General features: G+C 31.5%; 2 protein-coding genes across 2 annotated transcripts; one reads left to right on the forward strand and one right to left on the reverse strand.

Moving 5' to 3' along the window:
• Window positions 1-246: 246 nt before the first annotated feature.
• LOC143084199 (transforming growth factor-beta-induced protein ig-h3-like) lies at window positions 247-21,748 on the reverse strand. Its single transcript, XM_076260610.1, has 12 exons — window positions 21,553-21,748; window positions 20,591-20,799; window positions 19,835-20,021; window positions 18,940-19,038; window positions 18,527-18,640; window positions 18,084-18,212; window positions 5,528-5,674; window positions 3,634-3,842; window positions 3,104-3,290; window positions 2,468-2,566; window positions 1,639-1,752; window positions 247-517 (listed from the first exon to the last, which is right to left on the reverse strand). Exons 1-12 carry the CDS (start codon window positions 21,689-21,691, stop codon window positions 384-386), a joined length of 1,767 nt encoding a protein of 588 aa, XP_076116725.1. The 5' UTR covers window positions 21,692-21,748; the 3' UTR covers window positions 247-383.
• On the forward strand, window positions 6,754-13,643 carry LOC143081703 (transforming growth factor-beta-induced protein ig-h3-like). The gene is made up of 6 exons (XM_076257446.1): window positions 6,754-6,989; window positions 9,954-10,162; window positions 10,351-10,537; window positions 11,898-11,996; window positions 12,691-12,804; window positions 13,426-13,643. The coding sequence occupies exons 1-6, from the start codon at window positions 6,809-6,811 to the stop codon at window positions 13,551-13,553; spliced, it is 918 nt and encodes a 305-aa protein (XP_076113561.1). The 5' UTR covers window positions 6,754-6,808; the 3' UTR covers window positions 13,554-13,643.
• Window positions 21,749-23,018: the final 1,270 nt, after the last annotated feature.

Below are 23,018 nucleotides of genomic sequence, written 5' to 3' on the forward strand. Positions count from 1 at the left end.
ACGAAGCCAACCAAAACATTTATATTGTTATATTATAGTTCGTTTCCGCGAATGTTGCATTTTCTGTTGTGTCGTTGTTCTCCTCTTATATTAGAAGTGTTTCCCTCAGTTTAGTTTTGATTTAGGACAACGGTATACTATACTGTTGCCTTTATTTATATATATATATATAAGATTAGCTTATAGAGTGCTATATTTTAAAACCGGTATATGCAGACGTCTAGGAAGAATTAAATAAAATAAATATTGAATTACATTTAAATTTTATTTATGACATAATAACGACATTACAAACATAGTTTGATAGTATAAATAACATGTATTTACATAAATTACATATGTACAGATCATAGTGTAACCAGCACACTGTTGTCGGTTATAAGTTATTTTCCAAAGCCAAACGTACGCCAATATCGGAGTGGGACGAGAACATGGTCAATTAAGTGAACAACACCATTTGTAGCTGGAATATCAGCTTTTATAACGTGGCCATAGGAGTTTACTGATACTCCTCTTTCTGTAAAATAAAATGTATATTAGGTATATAAAATAGATTGATTGATTAATTTGTGTCATACGCCACTTTACTGTGATATTTCGCTACTCTACTGTGATATTTCGTGACGGTCAGTTTTAATTGTTTTAATTGGTGGAGGACGCGAGAGTGCGTAGAGAGAACCATCAACCTTTGGTATGAAACTTTACAATCCTAGTAAATTAAAATTGGAGTTGAGTGCACCTGCCTCGTGTGGGATTCGAACTCCAAACCTCAGTGCTGACAGTCCAATGATACAGGAGTATCACTCGACCACCGAGGCCCACTTATTTAAAATATAGCTTTTATAAATTTTAAATTTTATGCAAAAGTTTTATCACTGATCAAGTGTCCAAAGTCTCTTAATTTGCAATATATTCAGGTATCATTCCGCGTTTGAATATTTGTTGGGACTAGGTTTGAACGTGTGTTAGAAGAAATGTACTATTTTATACAAAACCATAATGCTTACAAGTCTGTTAAAGCAGGTAAATCGGATCATTTGAGACCGTTTATATAGGATTATTAATTATAAACAGATTTCAGTTTTTGAAATTGAAGAAAATTCTGCTACGATTGGGACTAATAATTAGGAAAGACTTCAATATTTTTTGTGTAATCTATGTACAAAAGAAAACGATGAGAGTTTTCCTTTTACTTTTAGTATTACGTTTCAAAGTCTAAAACTGTATTCTTTACATTTTGTTTTCATTAGAGAACATGGGATATATTGAGGTTGTTACTTGTTAAAGAAAATCTTATCTTAATTGATCTCAATTCTTTTTAATAGTCTTTGTTATTTTTTCATTTTCTCAGGAGATTTGGGCTTGTATAGTGTTTTCTATCTACTAATTCACAAGGCGGAGGGAATATAGGAGATTGACAGAGAATATGAGCTAATATCCTATGTGAAGCCAAAACTACAATAATAGTATACCCTTATCGTTATTTCAACAGTATCTCCATGTTTATCTTTGTTTTCTTTCACACAGAATATCCCGTTTAGATAACCAATCAAATATCAGAATTAAACGGAATATTTCACTCCAGTAATATAAATTTTTGGATTTAACCCAGCTTCCGAGATATTAATTAAAGCTCACCTGATACGCTTAGACGAATGACATCCCTTTTTGCATCTAATGTTCGCAGATATTCTCTGTTATATAAACCAGGTGAATATTCTGTATGTGGCACTAAATGATATTCTAAAACCTCTGTAATAAAAATGTTAGGTTCAGTGTGTGTTGTTGTTGGTACGGTGACATCATATATGCCTTAATCGTTGAGATTAATTGATATCAAACAAACAAATAAAACCATAAAAACCGACCAAAAGATATGAATATCTTATAGTAATTAGAAACAAACAGAAAAGCTATTACTAAAAGGTTCATGTCGTCTTGTTCTTTCATCTGTCAGAACCTTTCAAGAGAGCACAAGAGATGATATTGCTGTTAGGTGGTGTTTTCAAGGATCAGTTTGTATTTTTTCTATGCAGTGTTATTTTTAATCATTTGCATTTCGTCTGTGTTTTGTTGTGGCGTTTTATAGTAACTGTTCGACTTAAGCGTTTTGAGTGTCCTTTTAAAACTAATAGATTAAACATCTTTAGTAGACAGGTAAACGTGTTTGAAGTTATGTGAAGCCAAACACTTTTTAAATTGACTACTTTAGTGTGAACAAATGCTAGTACGTTAATATAGCTTAAATTAGAAAGACTTATGTATATGAATTGATATATGAAGCCTTGTTAGTTTGTATCAAATAAAGTTTACAATTCTACATTCAACTACAGCAAGTAACATAAGCTATATGTATATCTGAAATTTAGTCTCTATATAAAATCCTGTCCACAAAATAAAAAAAAAATACAGGAAGTTGCTTATTAACAATTACGTTTATTTCGCAGCTTCATGTATTCGTTTTTACCTTTAAGTAGAGCTGTATCACTATTTAATCTGTTTAAAACATTTGAAGATAATCTTGAAAATGCAGCATTAGTTGGTGCAAATACTGTTAAAGGATCACCTGTGTGTAAAAAAGAAGATGTCATTAACAACGAAGAGATTATCAGGATCAAGAAATTATTATGATTTTTATACCAAAAAAAAAATCAAATTCAAGACGTTTAGGATACAAACAACAAAAAGTAGTTAAATGAATTCTTTTTACGTGTTTTTGTTGTACTTTACGCAAAATCTTATCAAGGAATGACTGTAATATTTTTTTCTGTCTTTGAAGAAATAACATTAAATAAAAGTGCACACTGAATAACCCGCCTAGCGGTTTATTTTAAAAAGTGCACCACACTTTTTATGTTATTTCAAATAGACAGATTTAATATTACAGTTATTTCTTATAATTTAATTCTAAATTATATTTTAAACTAGAGAAAACCCCGAAAACAACGTTGATGACGTCTCGGTCACATGACTACATTATGTCTATGAGCTGATAAACAAAACAACGTCAGCCAATCAGAAAACGCGTTACATTCAAAATTAAATTATATATATACGTTTATTGGTAAAAAAGAAACCATTATACTAAATACGAAATACTAACTTTGAATAATTCCTGTAATATTTGCTTTCTGGACTAATGACAATAATGTGCTTAGATCTTTGTTCCCTGACACGAGGTCGACAATTCCTCCAGTAGGTGGTATCATGACTTTGTCAATGACATGGACGATCCCATTCGAAGCATCCAGGTCAAATTTCGAAATTTTGGCGCCCTCAACTGTAACTGCCTATATGAAAGATGAAAATAAGACCAGTTTTAGATTAATAATTTGTAAGTAATGCATTGCAGTACAAATGTATTTAAATACGGAAAAAAGTCAATAGAATCAAGAAGTTTATTGCTTATAATAAAGACTTAATTGCGGCTAACATTTTTGTTAAATTGTAGAAAATGAACAGTCTTGTATGTACAAGTACATATCAACATAAGATTTCCATATCTAGAGAGAAACATTATGTGTAGCAATACATCAAGATTGCATTTCAAAATATAGATAAACTCATAACACGTTGAAATCACAGTCTGCCAAAAAAAAAAATACAATAACCTTAAAAAAAGATTACACTTACATTGTTATGGTTATAAATATTGAATCTGACTTTCAGTCCAGCAACCGATTCTACTGTTAGCTCATTCTTCGCATCTGTGCTCCTTATAACTCCATTTGTCAGATGATACAATAATATAGTGGTAAGAACAGTTTTGTCAGAAAGAAGTTCTTGTTCAGTTCCAAGTGCATCAAACGCAGCATTTGTGGGTGCAAAGATAGTGAAAGTTCCTGAAAGAAAATGATTAACTGCAATAGGGTTTCTTGAAAAGTAGCAAATTTTATGTCAAACACAATTTTGTGGATGAGTCAAATTATGAATATTTATTAACAAGGAATGAAAGGCGGTGTTTATACATACGACAAGTTGAATATATCGAGTTTCTTTTAGGCAAACAAACTTATGATTGAGTCCGTAAAACTATCAAAGTTGTCACTAGATTTTAAAGTCAGCTGTTAATTAGCTTTCAGCCAACAATAACCCTTGTTTAAGGAAATGAGAAAAAAAAAACACAAGTCTCAGAATATCGTACAAATTAGGAGAACTGTATATTAGTATATATGTGCTGATAGAAAACAATAGAATAGCAAAAAGTAAAGGTCATAGAATTAATTTGAATTCATGTCTATTTTGAAGGAAACTATGCAATAAACATTGTGTTGAGGGTTTGAATTAGTAAAACGGTTATCTTGGTATGTTAGATTTAGGCTATCGTTAAAGCAATTTATATTTGAATTTAAGATTTTTGACAACAACTATTTTGGTCTGAATTATTTACTTACAATTTTAGGTTTTCTATATACAAATCATATGTATCCAATTACAAATTGAAAAATGTTAATGTCTATCAAATATTTGTTTAAATATACAAAAGCAGATATGGCAAAAAAAAAACAACAATGAAACTAAATCAATTACTGAGGTCACAAAAAAGAGGTTAACAAAAAAAAAATGCATAGAACTGATGTTCACTCGTATTTAAAAAAAAAACATAAATAAACCAATGTTAGTAAAACATTAAAGAATACATCTAGAGAAGCTTGAATTCTTATTTTAATCTCAATTTAACAAGCATATTTGGTTAACAGAAATACAAGTTAAATGACTGTTCTTGTTAGAATTCTTTTTCAATCATTTATTGTATTCTGAGTTCTATTCGTTGATAGGGCAAACTGATTATTTGCAGAAGTCCTAACTTTTTATTAAACTGTTAATTTGAATACAGTGTAAAAATATGTATTCACAAAAATATCGAATTCAAGGAAAATTTAAGAAGTCCATAAATCAAACATGACAAAACCAAATTCCTGATTGTATAAACCAATGGAGCGAATGAGACAAAACAGTTTATCTCCCGACTTGTACATGCATTCAAAAGTAAATAGATAATTAAAACTGGATGTATACGATTCTTATTTATGTCTGTATCTAAATTGTGACAAAACAAAACTTAAAAATGGTAGTCAAAAATCATGGCGTCATATCAAATGAGTAGTAACATCACAAAAAGCTCAGTAAAAAAATGTTTGTTCAATTTTGTCACTTTTTGATAACTTTAAATTGGATTTGAAGCGTATAAAAAACAATCTTCCTTTGTCAATATTGTTTATCTGCTTAAGCAGTATTTCTTATAATTTAAAATATAATACCTTCCTTACGCTCGAGGTACTACTAATAAATAAATGTAAGAAATTTTGTGCCAACTCTTATTCAATTTTTTATTAATATTCATAATATTTGACAAACCTTATAGTAGAACCTATCAATTGATGTTATGCAAATCAATTCATATGACTAAATTTTACTTTATACGATGCTTCGTACATATCTTTTTACACTTTTTCCTTTTCCCTTATCGCAAACACACAAATTAACACATATATTATGTACTAGTAAATTGAAATATTTATATTACCTCCTAATATGGTATCAGCTAATCCACAGGCTGTCGCATACTGGACCAGTCTTGACTCGCCATTAGCTTGGAGCACCTCAACCAGGTTACCACCAAAAACACAATGAACAGCAAGAAAGATGCAACAATATCTAAACATGTTAAGACCTCAAAACTTCAAAATCAAAATGAAATTCATCAATAATTGTTGTTTAATTTATAGTAGGGTTGGCTCATTGACTACGAAGGAATTCCATGGTCATTTTGATATGATAAGGTATTGACCACATTAAGACAAACGTGAGACATTATTGAGACATAACTTCATTTTAAAGTTTTACATAATTCAAAGGTGACTCGGTTTGTATCTAAACTTTCACGCGTTAACACATACAATCTTGGTCCTTATCTGTTTCAGGGGAACAGATAGTCCATATATAGTCTGCTAATTATCGCCATTTCATCTGAGCATTTATTTTTATTTATTTAAGATAATTTAATCAATAAAAGTTGTAGGATATAAGAAATATATTTCAACTTTGTTGAGAAAATATTATTTTCATCAACACGAGTAGTGGTTTTGTCATAAATCTAGTAACGTAACGGAAGGAACTGGTTAATGTAATTTCACTGGGCATAAATTGAGGCTAGTTTGTGCTATATATATAGTAGCAGACCCACAACAATAAAAGTGGATTGGGTTATTTATTATTTAAGGCACAATATCTTTTGATAGCTGCAAGTGTATTACAGCATTGAAACAAACATATTATAAAACTAAAATGTGTAAATAAGATGTTGCAGGGACGGTTCGAAACTCAACTTGACACTTTAATCCAATTGGAGTATAATGTAAATATCAAGCCAAATATATGATTAATTCGTTATGGTTTGAATATTATTTCATAATATTGCAAGACAAGAAACATTGGTAAATCAAAACGGTTAAAATATTTCACTTTCTTTGTTTCAAGTGTTTTAAGATTTGTCAAAATATAAAAAAAAAATAATTTTGAGGCTGCATTCCAAACTAGACACAAAGCATTGAAAAGTAGTATTGGTAATCATGGTGTAGAGTAGTTATGAAGGGCATTTGTATTAGTTACTTCAAATATTGTTTAACCTCCCAGTCAGTTCATGGAAATGGACTTGATTTCGGACAGTAGCCTTCAGTTGACTTATATAAATATTATACATTTTTAGAATGGTTATACACGAGACGGCATAGCACAGTTACCACGAAACGCATGCGTGTGTCATTGTTACATAAATCGGGTGTATAAAAATCAGAAAAATGTTCTTATGTTCCACACTGGAATAAACATCCAACTTACTTGCTTCAAGATGTTAAAGTATTTTGCTTTATTGTTTGTAGTAGGAAGTGTCTGGTGTGGTAATTTGGTTGAGGTTCTCCAAGCTGACGGAGAAAGTAAACTCATCAAATACGTCACAGCTGCTGGACTGGCCCCTGCTATACTTGCAGGTATGTTTTGTTTCCTTATGTAAGTTTAAGTTCAGTTTCAGCATGATTATTTGCAAAAGTATATGAATGGAGTTTTTGAGATTTCTTCTTTGTCCACATTTTAAATTTTTTTTCAAGGCAGCTCTATTCTTGTGCAACATCTACAATGAGCTGCAAAAGGTTCTTTTCTACATCAGACCTCACCTGGCGAAATATTTCATTTATTTTTTTATCGCATTGTAAATATTGCAAACATTCTAATATTTACTAAATTGTGTGTTAAAATCAAATTATTAGGCGATTTTTACTTTCATTTAAATAAATAAATAAACAAACAAATGTCGAAATGTTCAGGACTTAATTAAATCTGTATTTGGGTAAGATGATGCAAGCATAGGATTTGTATTGCGTCTTACACTTTGAGAAGCAAATAATCTTTAACTACTTTATTAAAATATTGTGTAAAAACGTTAATTATGAGCTATGAAAGTCAAGTGGCTCGAGCATTTTTCTGAGTAAGTTTTAAAAAATTTCAAAGACATATTTTTTACAGTGGGTTAGCTTTCATTAGTCTTCACAATCCTATAGATTAACAACTTTTGGTTATATTTATAATTTAGAATCTTCATTGAAGGTGGAGCACGAATGCACAGTTAATTAATTATATTGATGTGCCATTTTTATGCAAGAGTGACATTCCTTTGTACTATGTGCCGATTCGAATAAAAGTTATGCGAGTATTGTCCCTTTAACAGGTTTATTATTTTATAATTAAGTATAGGTTTCTGATTTAATTTTGAAGAATTACAAAATGTATCAATTCAATTTATTTCAGTTTTTGTTTTTGATGTACGAATACAATTTTATAAATTTGAAACGTTTAAAATGATTGCATACCAATATAAAGAACCGTTCATCTTTTTGAAAAAGACTATAAATACAAGCCGAATTATCTATCTTCATGATAGATTGGTTGGGAAATTAACCAGAGTTTTCTTTTTTAATCACAGAGAGGGACTAGCAAGCAATTTTTAATTGTAGCTTATTTAACGTTAAAACAATTTCCACTATAAACGAATGTTACTTCATACAAATATAAGGTCTTTGTTAGCTAAATCTACAAATTTTATTAGATATTATGATTTTTTATTACAATAGATTAACATGCTACACAATGTATTTTTATTTGTCAGCAATTTAACTCGGCAATTTCTATATACCGTTTGTAATAATGATTCAATTCATTATACAATCACTACAAATAAGTATATCAAACTAAAGATTAAAATCAAACAAGTGACAACCATGCAATATATGTGCCCACTGAATCTAAGTGTGTTTGAGAGTCAGAGTTAATACAAATACTTATATAAGTCTCAAATTATACACAACATTGTTAGAATAAGATTTGTAATGCTGAATATATTCATACAGTGTATTTGTTTTATAGAATGCCAAACAAAATAATCATACATCTGATATTATGATATTAAAGGATGAAATTGAGTATAAGAAAGAGAGAGAGAGAGAAAAGGGCATGACATCTGTGCATGTTGATTAATCCCTGATATTTGTAATATTGCAACGGCGATGGGAATTATGAGTCTTTGTTCATTGTTTTCAAGAATTTTGTATATTTGCATGATTAAATGCCTTCTGTATTTTGTCTTTCCCATAATCAAGCAAATTTCTATAACTGGATCCTATTTTTCAGAAACTTTTGAGTTGATCTATAGGTTTATCACTTTTTCTCATGCTGTATAAACGACAACGTTATCGAATTCTGAGTACATGTTAAAATTAAGAATGGAAAAGGGGAATGTGTCAAAGAGACAATAAAAATAACCGAAGAGCAGAAGACAGAGATAAAATTCTGTACCAGAAGGCGGGCTTCAGAAGCCACAAACAAAACAGTGTACTAGTTCAGTGAAAATGAAGTCATACTAAACTGCAAAACATAGAATTTGACTAAATTTAAAAATCATGCAAGACTAACAAAGGTTTAAGACAAATATTGGGCGTGTTTTTACATGTTTTGTGATCTCATCCCTCTTGTATAACTCTAGCCAATGTAGAAAAACAAACACACAGTTATATGCACAGTAAAACTAAGTTTAAAAGAAGTCCAAGTCCGCTGTCAGAATATGTAACAAAAGAAACTAAGCAAAATAACAATGAAATAACAAACGACGTATTACAGTTGCTGACGTGCATGCTTCAAACCTTAATTGAACTGATTGACATATTGTGTCTTCATCATATCAAAATTAAGCTCAATACCTCCCGTTAGGGGTTTAGTATCATACCTTCACAAATCATATAAGAACATAACCCGTAGCATGCCAACAACTGGTTTTAGAATAAATGTGTTTATTTTCGACGAAAAGACCCTATGATCGAATAAATCGATATAAATTCCAAAATATGACATTTCAAATAACCTCACAACAGTTTCCCTTCTGAATAAGTCAGTTAAATTAACATGTATTTTTGAATAAACTAAAAAAGCGCTAAGATAACACAAGTATTAGCATCATTTCTATTGTAATCAGTCAGTATTGCCATATTTAGAAGAAAATAATGTTTATTCTTTTCTTTCTTGTTACTTTATATGATTTTTTCCAGTATTCAAAATTACCTTGTTTTGAATACATACAATTTATATTGATATATATATATATATATATATATGTATACATCAGTTACTACGTTGGTGTTGCATCAACGGAAAATCCATCTATGTATGAATTTATGTGTTCATATACATATTTAAATTTTCGTCTTTTCTTGTTGTTTTTCTTCCGGGTTAAATGACACTTAAAACCTCTATGTTAAACAGTACAAAAATTTCTAATTGGAAAAGATCATTAATGTGACAAAACTAGTTGCATAGCAATCCTTATTCATATATTGAAATTGACGCAGACACCGATTGTGTACCTCTTTGAAGCTGCTAACCATAATTTTTCAATACTTTTTTGCCAGGAACGTACACTATCTTTGCACCAACTGATTCTGCATTTGATGCCGTTGGAACTGAAGCAGAACTTCTCAAGGACACAACAGCTTTAGCAAATATCCTGAAGTACCATGTTGTCACAGGTGCAATTCCAAGTTCAGCTGTCAAAAATGAACTCCAGTTAGAAACCTTAGCAGGAACAAAAATCCGATTTAATACATACTCGCATAATCATGTAAGAGTTTAAAATAGGGGAAAACATTATTTTAATGTTAATGTCAAAAATTGTGTTACTATTTTTATAAAATCATATACTTGTATAAAGTTCCCTTGAATCTTTCTATTAAACAAAGTATTGCATGTTTGCATATCCAGGGAGAGTGAGTTTTTTTCACACGTTTTATATTTGATTAACCATTTTAGGCTGTAACAGTTGAAGGTTCTAAAATCTCCAAATTTGACCTCTCAGCATCCAATGGAGTAGTTCATGTAATTGAAAAGGTCATGATGCCTCCAACAGGAGATATTGTTGATTTAGTTGTCGGAAACAGCGATCTCAGTACTTTATTGGCCCAAGTTCAAAGCGCTGGACTTGCAACTGCGTTGAAAGGTATATAAATTTGGAATAAATGTCACTGAGTAAAAATTAGTTCATTGAATATATTATTAATCGAAGTGATTGTTGTACAATGCAACAAGAGTATAAATAATAACATGCTCTGAAAAGAGAACAAAAAAAAACATTTTAAAATATAAATGTTGGTAACATTATTTGAATTATATTTATTATTTTGCTATTTACATTTTTTGAAATTTTTTTAATTTTTCAGAATAAAAACTAACAAATGCTCTAAAAGAGGGACGAAAGATACCAAAGGGACAGTTAAACTCATAAATCGAAAATAAACTGACAATGCCATGGCTAAAAATGAAAAAGACAAACAGACAAACAATAGTACACATGACACAACATAGAAAACTAAAGAATAAACAACACGAACCCCACCAAAAACTAGGGGTGATCTCATGTGCTCCGGAAGGGTAGGCAGATCCTGCTCCACATGTGGCACCCGTCGTGTTGCTTATGTGATAACAAATCCGGTAAATAGTCTAATTGGGTAGGTCACATTCATGAAAGGGAAGGGGATTGTAGTTACGACGTAAGGAACATATCCGATATCATTTGTGAAACGGTTATTCCATAACGGTCAACCAACTCGTGATGGCGTCCGTAAAATTTACGAAGGGATGATTTCAACTTTACCATTTGGAACTCTTGGTTTAATAGCTTCCTTGTGAGCAGCAACCCTCTATCAAGAAAATCATGATAGGAAATGTAGCACGGCTCTAAACTGCAACTTTACACGCAATGTCATTGTTCATTGGCGATTTTCTTAAAGAGATTATTTGAAAAATTATCAAATGAGATATTTGATCATTTTCACATTTTCTTAAAGGGAGTATTTTAACAATTACCAATTGTTGTATTTGGAGAAGTTTTCTGCGCCCTAACTTGATCCCAACACGTTGCAAAACATATATAAGTTATGTGTGAAACAATATTGTAAACCGTGTACAATGCCTACCTATTATGACAGTCATTATCAGTTTCTGTAACTACTATTTTTACTCCTTACTGTTTGAGAATCCAATACATTCTGTGAAATATTTTCAAAAGCGTTCATCCAAACACTCTAAATGGTCATAAATGTGCTAAATTTTAAATTCAACCCATGATTTGATGGTATTTCTGTGTTTGTGTAGGATCAATGAAATTACCAATAGTTCTTTTAAACTATGTAAAGGCGAATCAAAATGAGTTAGTTCATTTTTTTACAATTTGAAAGATAAGCGGGCATTAAGCATACAAAACATAATAAAAAAAAATATTATCACTGAACATTGCAAATATCCAAAGTGTATTTACTTGTAGATTTTTTTCTTCAAAAACTGTTTTTATTTATTGACAGGTGATGGGTTGACTGTATTTGCACCAACAAATGCTGCTTTTGCAAAACTTGGATCGTCAATTCTTGCCAAACTTACATCAAATAAAGCTCTTCTAAAAGGTATTATAACCATTTTAATTAAAGATACAACTCAATGTGCAACGAAAAATCCAGAAAATATTTATTGTAGCGTTCACCCCCTTTTTTTAAGTTGCATAGTGGTGTAACATCTTAGTATAGAAACAAAATGTTATTTTAAAATAATTAACAGTAGACTCATATCAAACCTTCGGTACGACGTACAAAAATAACCACGCCAACCACAGACAGTAAGCACTTGAGTCTAGTTTATTAGTGTTGATGGGCTCTGAACTAGCATTGAATTGCTGTGAGAATACAATAGATCGGTTTTTTTTGTGTCTTTTGTCATGATTCAAAGGAGATTTTGTTATTTGTGTTAGTCTATTGAGTCAATCCACTTCCAACTGATTTTAACAGCACGTTGTGATATCATGCTTTTACACCAGTCCCAGGTTTTTGGGATGGTTGAACGACCATCAACATGTTAAACACCGCCATATTCATTATTTGTCATTCCCAAGTCTGAAATCTGTAATTAAGTAGGTGTAGTTGTTAGTTGTCTGTCATATTTGTTTTTTTAAATTATCAATTATCACTAATAGAACCCTTATTGAATTTTCGTGTATCTAAATAGTCATTTGTCATTTTATTCAGTCTTAAGAAAAAAAAACATTGATAGATAAATATAAAAGAGATTTTGTACTGTTCATAATTAACAAGAGATTTTTTTTAGAAATACTAGAATACCATGTAGTACCTCATACAGAATACTCAGCCGGTCTGTACAACAGAGAACATTTAGCTACAATTGACAAACACCATGACCAGATTCGACTTAGCACAAGAGGTACCTGTTTAATCGTTATTTTCTCATTTCAACATTGTTGTCCTACTTTATGCAATATGGCAGTGGGCTTTTCATACGAACAGCATCCCTAGATTAGAATTAAATATCTTATATATATAAATAAATATCTGTGGTTATATCAACTCAACTCTGATTTGTTTTCTATCAAATGTTATTTTTAGTAACTGGTATATACTAAAGGGAAAACCTTCAACTAAATGACTCCAGATGTCTTATTATTACAGGTCCTCGTAAATAATTTTTTTAACTATATCAAATTCGAAAGTTTCGAAAGGATTTGTGTTTTATCTAACAGAAAAAATCTTATTTCTATCTGATTTTAACACTTAATGATAAAGTTTATACAAAATGTACAACAGAATTTTGAGCCATGTTTATCTTCACTTTCTGAAATCGCCTGATTGCTTTTAAACGCTCCCAAACACATCGCAATATTCTTAATAGTTATTCACATAATGTATTGTGATAGTTAATCATCAAAGAAACATTGTTATATGTTTTATGTGATTAAGAATGTTTTTCTAACTGTAATGATCATGAATTACCTACTTCTCATATGGAAAAAGTAAAAATTAACATAATTTATCTATTAAATTTCAGGAGGTGTCAGTGTGAATAATGCCAAAGTGATACAGGCGGACATTTCAGCAACTAACGGTGTAGTTCATGTTATAGATCACGTTCTGATCCCATTAAGATATAGACTTCAATTTGGATTTGGAAAATAGACAATTCGGTGTAGAGAGTACAATTATGACATTAATATTGTTGCTTGTTTTGTTGCCAGTTGTAGTTGAATAAATATATGTTTAACCATAGATACTTTAGTCTTTTTTTAAGTACTCTTATTTCATTTCGAAGAAAAGCATCCTGGACTATTGCATTTTCATTTCCGTCAGTTCATATTTGAATTTTGTTACTTTTAAATAAAGTATTTCTACTGGGTAAAAGGGCAAAAATTAGATAAGACCTATACAACATCAACATTAAAAATCATAGTTAAGGGCTTCAATTGAAACGAGTGTTTAAAAGAGTTGAGAACATACCATGAAGTCAATCAAGACAGTTAAAATAAGTCGATAAAATACAGCCAGCCAACACCATGATCAAACAAAAAGATCAAAAACAGAATAGCAGTTATCCACAAATCACTTCCAAAAAGTAATGAAGAATCACCCACATGAATTATAACCTCATAAAAATCTGTGATCACCTCAGGCGATCAGAAAAGTTTCAGCATGTTCAGGTTAGTAAAAAGAAATAAGACGGGATTGTTTGTACAATGCTCTCACACATAAGAGCTCATCTTTGACAGAAATATTCCATGAAAACCAACATTACTATAATGGCAATCGTTAAACTTTCGAAAATATTCCAACTAGGTCACTATATACTCAGTTTTGGCCTCAAACGGAACTGAAGAGATATGTATGGTCAAAATATAAATCTGGTGTAGTAAACCTGGTGCCGTCAATGTTATGACTACCACAGGCTCGATACATCTGCTGGTGAACTGTGTAGCCCAGTAGCCAGTACTTTGGTACTCACGTCTGGACTGAAAAAATGGACATTGAGTTACTGAAATTTGTTGTTACAAATTTCAATTACGATTGATCTGTTTCGAGTGTAATGCAAAACTCAAATTCATTATACAAATTCAATTGGTTAAAAATTTGTTAACGTTCCAGTATGCATGTTCCTATATAGCTCATAATGATAACAGGTATCACTAATATCAAATGGTGCATAGAAATTTCACCAAAATTTAAAGCATTGGTTATGATATAATACAGTGAATGCTATGCATGTCCTTGCAACAAAACGTCACGCAACTCGGTAAGTCACATTCGGAGATAGAAAGTCCGAATTATAGTTACGATAACTGGACCCTCCCGTCATCATCTGTGTCATCAGATGTTCCTCCCATTTGTATTTTTTAGTTTGATAGGTTCCTTGTGAGCAACAATCCTCTTCCAAGGAAGCAATGATAGGAAATACAAGCCCTTGAATGTCGTATGAACTATGATATCCTATTATGATTATTATTTTATATAAGAAAAAAAAACGAAAACCCTTGATAAATTTCATGCGTTCGAAGCACTTTGCTGAATTTACCTTAATCAGTAACGCTCAAAGACGAATATTTAAAAGACAATGATGTATAATAAGCGAATCTTCCTCTGTCTGAGGAAGTAGAAACCTTACCTAACCTTACCTTACCTTAAAATTATTTCTTAATTCATAAACGGACTTCAGAAAGATGTGTTATTTATCAATTCAGTACCGACTATTCGGCTGATGATATCTTAAGGGACTGAGTATACACCATGCAGGGGAGAAAAATTGGGATAGTTTTCTTATTTTTTATTACGTTTGGTCATCTATTTTGATTAATGTAGAAAGTAGTGAGGCGTCGCTAAAATACATATTTGCCTTTATGGCACGTGGAGGAATATATATTAATTTTCATTAGTACACTATCGAAAATGCAACACATCTCCGTCAATAGAGGTTGTTTAAGAAGCTGTGTGACAGTGATCACTGAATTGTACGCGGATATAATAATGAAGAAAAAACATCAGTTAAAAACAGAAACTTGCTGAAACAGACATGCAAAATGTTGTCTCCTACTGTGAGCTACCTTCTAGTGAGTTATTTTGTGATTTGTTTCCGTAACTTGATTTTTTTTATGAGACGAGATAGTTAGTCTTGTGCTCAACCCCTTAACCTGGAGGGCCAGTGGATTTGTAGTTGAGGTTCCATTCCCCTAGATCAAATGCCGACCTAGGCTTACGAGCAAAGATCTACCCGGATTGGTATCAGAGTTGTATCTCCTAGATGGATTGCCTTTCTGGGCTTTCAACCCCCATCTGACTGGCTATATTTACCCATAGCTGGGACAAGGTTGATGAGTGCTAGGACATAGCCACACGCCGGTGGACCTACACACTCCATCTACAGGGCCCTTGTTGCTCCCCGATCTCCATCAGTTTGGCCTGGCATCGAATGAGACCAGTATCCGTGTGTTACCACGAGGAGGCACCAATGGAGTCTTGGAAGAGTAGTAGAGGCTATGTACAGGAGAGACTGACGCACTCAGCTCTCTTTTCACATACAATGCTAGTCAGCGGCATAAATGCACTAGAAGCATAACACTACCCTGTGGTTTTCACCACCAACATCGAATATTCTAAAAAAAACATCAGCACTACTTTTGAATTCTAAACAACTTTACTGATGATATCAGGTTCTATCTTATCGTTACACTACGATATAGCATATGAACATTATAAAAGAGTTCTTACAAGACATGTGAATATCCGGTCACTATAAAATAGAGCATGTGATATCTTATTGGGCTGTGCGTTTTTGTGATATATCAAGAAATAATTTCCAAAGAATATGTGATGAAATAAACAATCAAGTACATTTCTATCAGAAGACCGTAAACAATTTCTAATAAAGAAACTACGATCCATGAACAAAATCATCAGACTTAAAAAGAAATGCAAATAATTTAATTGAAATATGATTCAAGTTTTCCTGTATGACTTCTGTATAGAACTTAACAATGACACAGTCAAAAACGCATAAAATAAAGGTCTATATAAAAAAGTAAAATCACAAAAATACCAAACACCGAGGAAACTCATAAAGGAAGGTCCGTAATTAAATGGTTAAATCAAAAACTCAAAAACATCAAACGAATGGATACCACTGTCATATTCCTGACTTGGTACAGACATTTTCGTATGTAAAAAAAGATGGTTAAACCTGGTTTTATAGCTAGCTAAACCTTACTTGGATGACAGTCGTATTAAATTCCTTTATATTGACAGCAACGTTAGAACAAAACAAATAGATCAAAATTGGGATAAAGCAGTAAATATTGTGTTATAATCTTAATTACTATAAACACAAACAAATGTGTAACAAAGAAACACAAAAAGGCATAAAACACATGACATGTCTTAATCGTTTTTTTTTTTTTTAGGTTAAGAAATCGTCTTCAATGCATACAGAAATAGGTAGATCTTTTTTTGTAATTTTTGTTACCATCATCTCAACATACTTTTTATTCCGAAAGGTTCACCAGCAATGGCATAATCCCAGTGGTTGTAAACACTTATCAAATACACCTGGCTTTTAGTACGCTAGATGCGTGTTTTACAGTAGACTCATCAATACCACTTATATCATTAGTTGAAAAAATCAAAGTAGAAGATCCTTGAAAGCCAAAATTTCCCCAAAAGGATGCAAAATCGGAATGCGGTTATCTATTCCACGGGTAGAAATTCCTTTGTGTTTTAGGTGATTTCATCATCTTATGAAAATAGAAACCCGTCAATTATTTCACTATGCTAATATAGGGGAGGATTACAGAATTTTAAATCCCAACGCATTTTTGCGCCTATCCAAAGTCAGAAACATATGGCCTTTGTTAGTCTTGTATAGATTTTAATTTTACTTCATTTATATGTTTCGGAGTCTAGTTTAACGTCAATTTTCACTGAACTAGTATACATTTTTGTTAAGGGACTAACTGGAGCCCGCCTCCGGGTGTGGGATTTTCTTACTGTGTTAAAGACCTATTGGTGGCATTCGATTGTTGGCTGCTCCTTGGTCAGGTTGTTGTCTCTGTGGCACCTTCCCCATTTTCATTCTCAATTTTATTCGAGAAAATGTTCTAAGTTAATGCACCATATGTTTATTCAAAGACAAAAATGAAGATATGAATGAGGTCATTGGAAACTGAAAGTAGTACCTTTCTGGGTTAATGCTATAAGCATTAAAGGGAAAGTTGGACAATTATGTCATTAAAATTACATTGTCAACACATTATTTAGGAAAAGATAGATTTCTTTTAACAAATAGTGTCCACAGATACTAAAATGAAATGCAAAATTTCTTTTCAAAATACATTTTATCCGGTACACTTTAGGGTACGAACTCCTCGTTCGTCAATTTCGGGGCTAAAACACATTGCATTTAAAATACATAAGCATATATGACTTTCAGTTTTATCAATTGTTATCATGCAATCTTGTGGGGCAACTAGACGAGAATGGAATTAATAGTTTCTACAGATATCCAGTTTGTTTGAATAAACACTAATTTCCTGTGAATTTAAGTTTATTAAAAAGTTTAACAAATATGCGGTAGTAATATATTACCAGCAGTTAACATATCAACAAATAAATACTGCATATATACAATACATTTACAATTTAACTTAATCAATTGCATAGTGCAAAGTTATTTTCCAAATCCAAGGAAAAGCAAATATCTGGCGGGAATTAGAACGTGATCAATGACATGAACAACTCCATTTGTGGCGGCAATATCAGCCTGTGTTACTTTTCCATTGTTAATTGAGATTCCTCCACCTGAAACAAAAAAATATATTTTAGCTAACAATATGCAATTTACTTAAGTAACACATAGCATTTCAAGCAAGTATTTAAGGTGATATTGTATAATGTACATTAAACCTGATTCATTTAGTGTTCCTTCAATTCGTTTTATACGGTGATGCGAATAAGTAATAGATGATGAGAAATTCTTTTTTTATCGACATCCAGGCCCATATTATTACTTTTTTTCTAATTGTGTATGCATTTTTACCGCTTCTTACATTTTTTTAAATTTAATCAACAGGTGTCATGTTAGATTAAAATGTATAATTATTTAAATTCCTTACCATATGCATGTACACGAATTGTATCATGATGTCTGTCCAGTGTTCTTAGAAATTCTCTGTTGTACAGACCAGCTGAGTATTCTGTGTGTGGTACTACATGATATTCCAAAATTTCTGCAAAGTAGAGTATATACAATATTATAAATTAGAATTGTATAAACAAGTAAATACCACCAAATCATATTCGTCACATCCAGTTTCATTGCATACGAAAAAGGGTCGAAAAACTTTTCCCTTGAATTTGACGGTTGTAGGAAATTAAATTATTCATTTCATTGCTGTAAAGAGGGAAAGCTAACTATGATCTTTATATATTACAATTTTGCAACTATGTGGAAAAAGGAAATCTTTGACTCATCCTTATCAGTATTTCTCTACTTACAGTAAATAAATATTCTTAAGTAGGAACATACCTTTAAGGAGGCCTTTATTTGAGGTTATTCTGCGTAAGAGAGTGGATCCAAGTCTTGCAAAAGCAGCGTTTGTTGGTGCAAAAACTGTCAAACCATCACCTGCAAATAATATCAAAACGAAATTATAATAATAACAGTGTTTAAATCAATATACATGTATTCGAATAAAATAGATATAGGCATACATCAATGAGACAACAAAACGCTGACAGATACATACTTAAACATATAATAAAATTAGTTAAGAAGAACTTTGTATCTCAAACAAATCATTTCAACACCACTAAACACTCAAATTCACCAATTCGTTAATTTATGAAAGGGCATAACTCGTGAAAAATGACAGTGGCATCACAGAAATTCTAACTTGATCTATTTTTGTGGTAATATAAGCTCTGGGAATAAGGTTCGGAACATTTGGTAAGTTAAGTTAGAAAACGCAAAACCAATGAGGAGGGATTTACACAATGTACGTACGGACCGACCTAACGCCTTAATGCCCCTTCGCAACGGCGTGGGCATAGAAAGAGAAATATAAGTCAACCCCCCCCCTAAGTTTGAATACCTGTTTTTCAATCCCTTATATTTTAAAGTATTAAAGAGCTTTGTCAATCTATAAAAGAGGGACGAAAGATACCAAAGGGACAGTCAAACTCATAAATCTAAAACAAACTGACAACGCCATTGCTAAAAATGAAAAAGACAAACAGAAAAACAATAGTACACATGACACAACATAGAAAACTAAACAATAAACAACACGAACCCCACCAAAAACTAGGGGTGATCTCAGGTGCTCCGGAAGGGAAGCAGATCCTGCTCCACATGTGGCACCCGTCGTGTTGCTTATGTGATTATAAAACTTTCACGCACTCATTATGAACAATTGACATACCTTTCAGTGCACTTGCAAGTCCTACATCCTGAACCTGGGCTAACAATGTGCTGAGATCGCTGGTTCCAACAACCAAATCTACAATGTCTCCCGTTGGTGGCATCATAACCTTCTCAATGACATGGATGATTCCATTTGATGCAGAGAGGTCGAATTTTGTTATCTTTGAACCCTCAACAGTAACAGCCTATAAAATAAATAAGATCGATTTATAGATACTTTAATGTAAAATTTATCTGTTCAGTTTTCTGTGTAGTGTTGTATGGGCCGTCGGTTGTCTGTTATTTTTACATTAATTGCTCTATGTGTTGTCACCTTTTCTTTGACTCTTGTTTTTAAATTCCCACTTTGATAAATGTTGAGTGTAAAATATAGGACTGTCTGTCTATACAAGTATTTCTCTTAATATTTTAATCAATTCGTTTAATCAAAATGTGTCTAAACTGTAAATAGGTGATTATATATTTTAGTACTACATGTAAGACAAATTACATCAACAATGTTTTTAGTTTATGATAAAATCCAATACCAAAATATTTTTTTTAGCATTGCTTAAATATCGGAATAGATAGTTTGCGATTCAAAATGGTAGACACAATTATATACTTTCATTTAAACTTTTAAATTGATTTGAGTACGATCATTATCGGGATCAGTTCAAACATCTAAATAAGAAGCTACGATAGATTAAACTAGAGATGAAAACATCTTATTATAGAATCTGAAACCATTTTATTTTTTCAAAAGTATTCTTACATGATTGTGTGAGTATGTATTGAATCTGATCTTTGTTCCTGCTAAGGTTTCTAGTTGAAGTTCATTTGTGGCTGCTGTACTTGGAATAACACCTTTGACAACGTGGTATTTCAAGATTTCTGCTAAAGCTGCAGTATCTTTCAAAAGTTCTGCTTCAGTTCCAACGGCATTAAATGCAGCATCAGTTGGTGCAAAGATTGTGTATGTTCCTGTACAAAATACAGATTATATGTTAACACAAATTCTTAAGACTATATTTCTTCTTTGCAGTGAAGATAGTTCGTTAAACTGGTTAACTGATTGCGATGTCTAGTATGAATTCAAAAAATCATCAATCAATCATATTTTTATCGAACAGGAATACAAAAATAAGTAATAAATTACAACTTAGATGGATATTGAATCTACCTATTTATTCAATTTATTAAAAAATATCAGCATATCTGATAATGATAATTATCAAAAATGAGAAATAGAAAGGGTGGTATTAATTAAAGTAACTCTTGTAAATATTTAAAGATAGTTTATGCAAGTTATGGTTAATGCAGAGTATTTTGTTTCGAAAGTTTGGTGTATTAATTAGCACTATATCATCAAATGGTATCTGACGCTTTGGCATTCAATTTTAAGCTTTTCACAAATTAAAGTATTCAGAGAATTTCCTAACACAATATTTGTTTTATCCTTTTCTGCGTTGCTTATGCCGACATCTCTCACCAAAGGAATTCCTTATGACCACCATAATCAACGTTAGTTAGCTCTTACTTCTTATATTGTATAAAAATAAATGTGATGTTTAAACTATGTTGAAAATAAGAAATTTCTTGAATTCAAAACTATTGTATATTTTACTTAAGCATTAAATTAAATAGGGGTAAATATATCCAAAAAGGAACAGCTGAGCAATACTTTAGTTTCAAAAAACGGTTTATACGCTAAATGAAAATGCAAATAATACATACCTGCAAGTATAGCAGGGGCCAGTCCAGCAGCTGTGACGTATTTAATGAGTAAACTTTCTCCATCAGTTTGGAGAACCTCGACCAAATTACCACACCAGACACTACCGACTACACACAACAGACCAAGATACTTAAACATTTTAATATTTACAGTATATCAACTGTTTAGTTCCAGTGAGGAAACATCGGTCAAAAACATGCTTTTATACCAACATTTTATGTAATCATGCCACACAAACTAAAATTAACATGGTAACCATGATATTCAATCTCGTGTTTGACCATGCTTGATAAGAAAAGTGTTGTATTAATGTTTATATAAGGTGACCACTATATTTTGACCGAAATTTGTACTAGCTGTAGAAATTTAGTACAAATCGAAGGTACATACGTACGGTATGAATGTCAACTAATCATGTAACCAATAATACAATGACCCCTCAAATTTCCCTAAACTATAAACTTATATTCTGATTCTAAATGTTCCACTAAGCTATGGAACATTTGAAAAAAAAAAAACAATTTTCATGTTCCCCTAAATCATAAATTTGGCCTTTATACGGACTGCAAAATCCAGATGGCAGTCTTTATCAATTACGATGAGAGCCTTGATATATATCTATATATTCAAAATTTTAGGCCCATACGTTTTTACGCCAGATAGACGTTTCGTCTACAAAAGACTCATCAGTGACGCTTTAATTAAAAGGGTTAATAATAAGAGTTAATAGTAAAGATTTAACACACATAATTTAGCTGTTAGATTATAAAACTAATGTTGATATATATATATATATATATATATATATATATATATATATATATATAATGATGCTTACCAGAAAACAACCCTGGATTTCTGGTATTAACAAACAGGGACACTTCACTGGAATGCTGGACTAGTGAAAAAAAAGATTTAACACACATTGCCACGAACGTGTCTCAAAACTCATTGCCGCAGATTTAACAGGCTAGGGATCATCCACGGTAGATGAACTACTTACCACTAAACCACTCGGACAGTGATGCCCAGATCAAAAGAGAAGAGATTTTAACTCTACAATATTTTTTTTTATAACTGCTTCAAATAATATGACAATGCTTGGAAGTATAAGATCAAGACATTAAAAGTGAACATTGAAATTATTATGAAACACAAACAAGCATATTAATATGACCTTTCAAGCATTTACACAAGATTTGTTTTATGTCATGATGTCATAAAATACATTTAGTTTTCATACAACTGCTTAATTTATGTAGTTACAATGTTTTTCGTTTTTTTTTCTTTCTTTTAGGAAACATTGTGTGCAGCCAAGAAAGACAAAAATTATATCCAGAGAAGCTTTATTGGACTATGATAGTTATTTGCATAATCTCCTTGATTATAAAGTTGCATGATTTTTGAAAACGCATGTAGTTTTCAAATACACTATATACATGTGTATACTTAAAAGTTGATGTAT

Source organism: Mytilus galloprovincialis, chromosome 7, assembly GCF_965363235.1.
Source record: "Mytilus galloprovincialis chromosome 7, xbMytGall1.hap1.1, whole genome shotgun sequence".
In the NCBI taxonomy this organism is placed as follows: domain Eukaryota; kingdom Metazoa; phylum Mollusca; class Bivalvia; order Mytilida; family Mytilidae; genus Mytilus; species Mytilus galloprovincialis.

Bases quoted from the DNA above. Each gene is read 5' to 3' on its own strand.
- LOC143081703 (XM_076257446.1), top strand. From the start codon at position 6,809: ATGTTCCACACTGGAATAAACATCCAACTTACTTGCTTCAAGATGTTA. The intron at 10,163-10,350 runs GTAAGAGTTTAA...TAACCATTTTAG, and splicing joins ATACATACTCGCATAATCAT to GCTGTAACAGTTGAAGGTTC. The intron at 10,538-11,897 runs GTATATAAATTT...ATTTATTGACAG, and splicing joins ACTTGCAACTGCGTTGAAAG to GTGATGGGTTGACTGTATTT.
- LOC143084199 (XM_076260610.1), bottom strand. From the start codon at position 21,691: ATGTTTAAGTATCTTGGTCTGTTGTGTGTAGTCGGTAGTGTCTGGTGT. The intron at 5,675-18,083 runs AACTTTGCACTA...TGAAGTTTTGAG, and splicing joins TTTCCTTGGATTTGGAAAAT to GTCTTAACATGTTTAGATAT. The intron at 3,291-3,633 runs GTAAGTGTAATC...TCTTTCATATAG, and splicing joins ATATTTATAACCATAACAAT to GCAGTTACAGTTGAGGGCGC.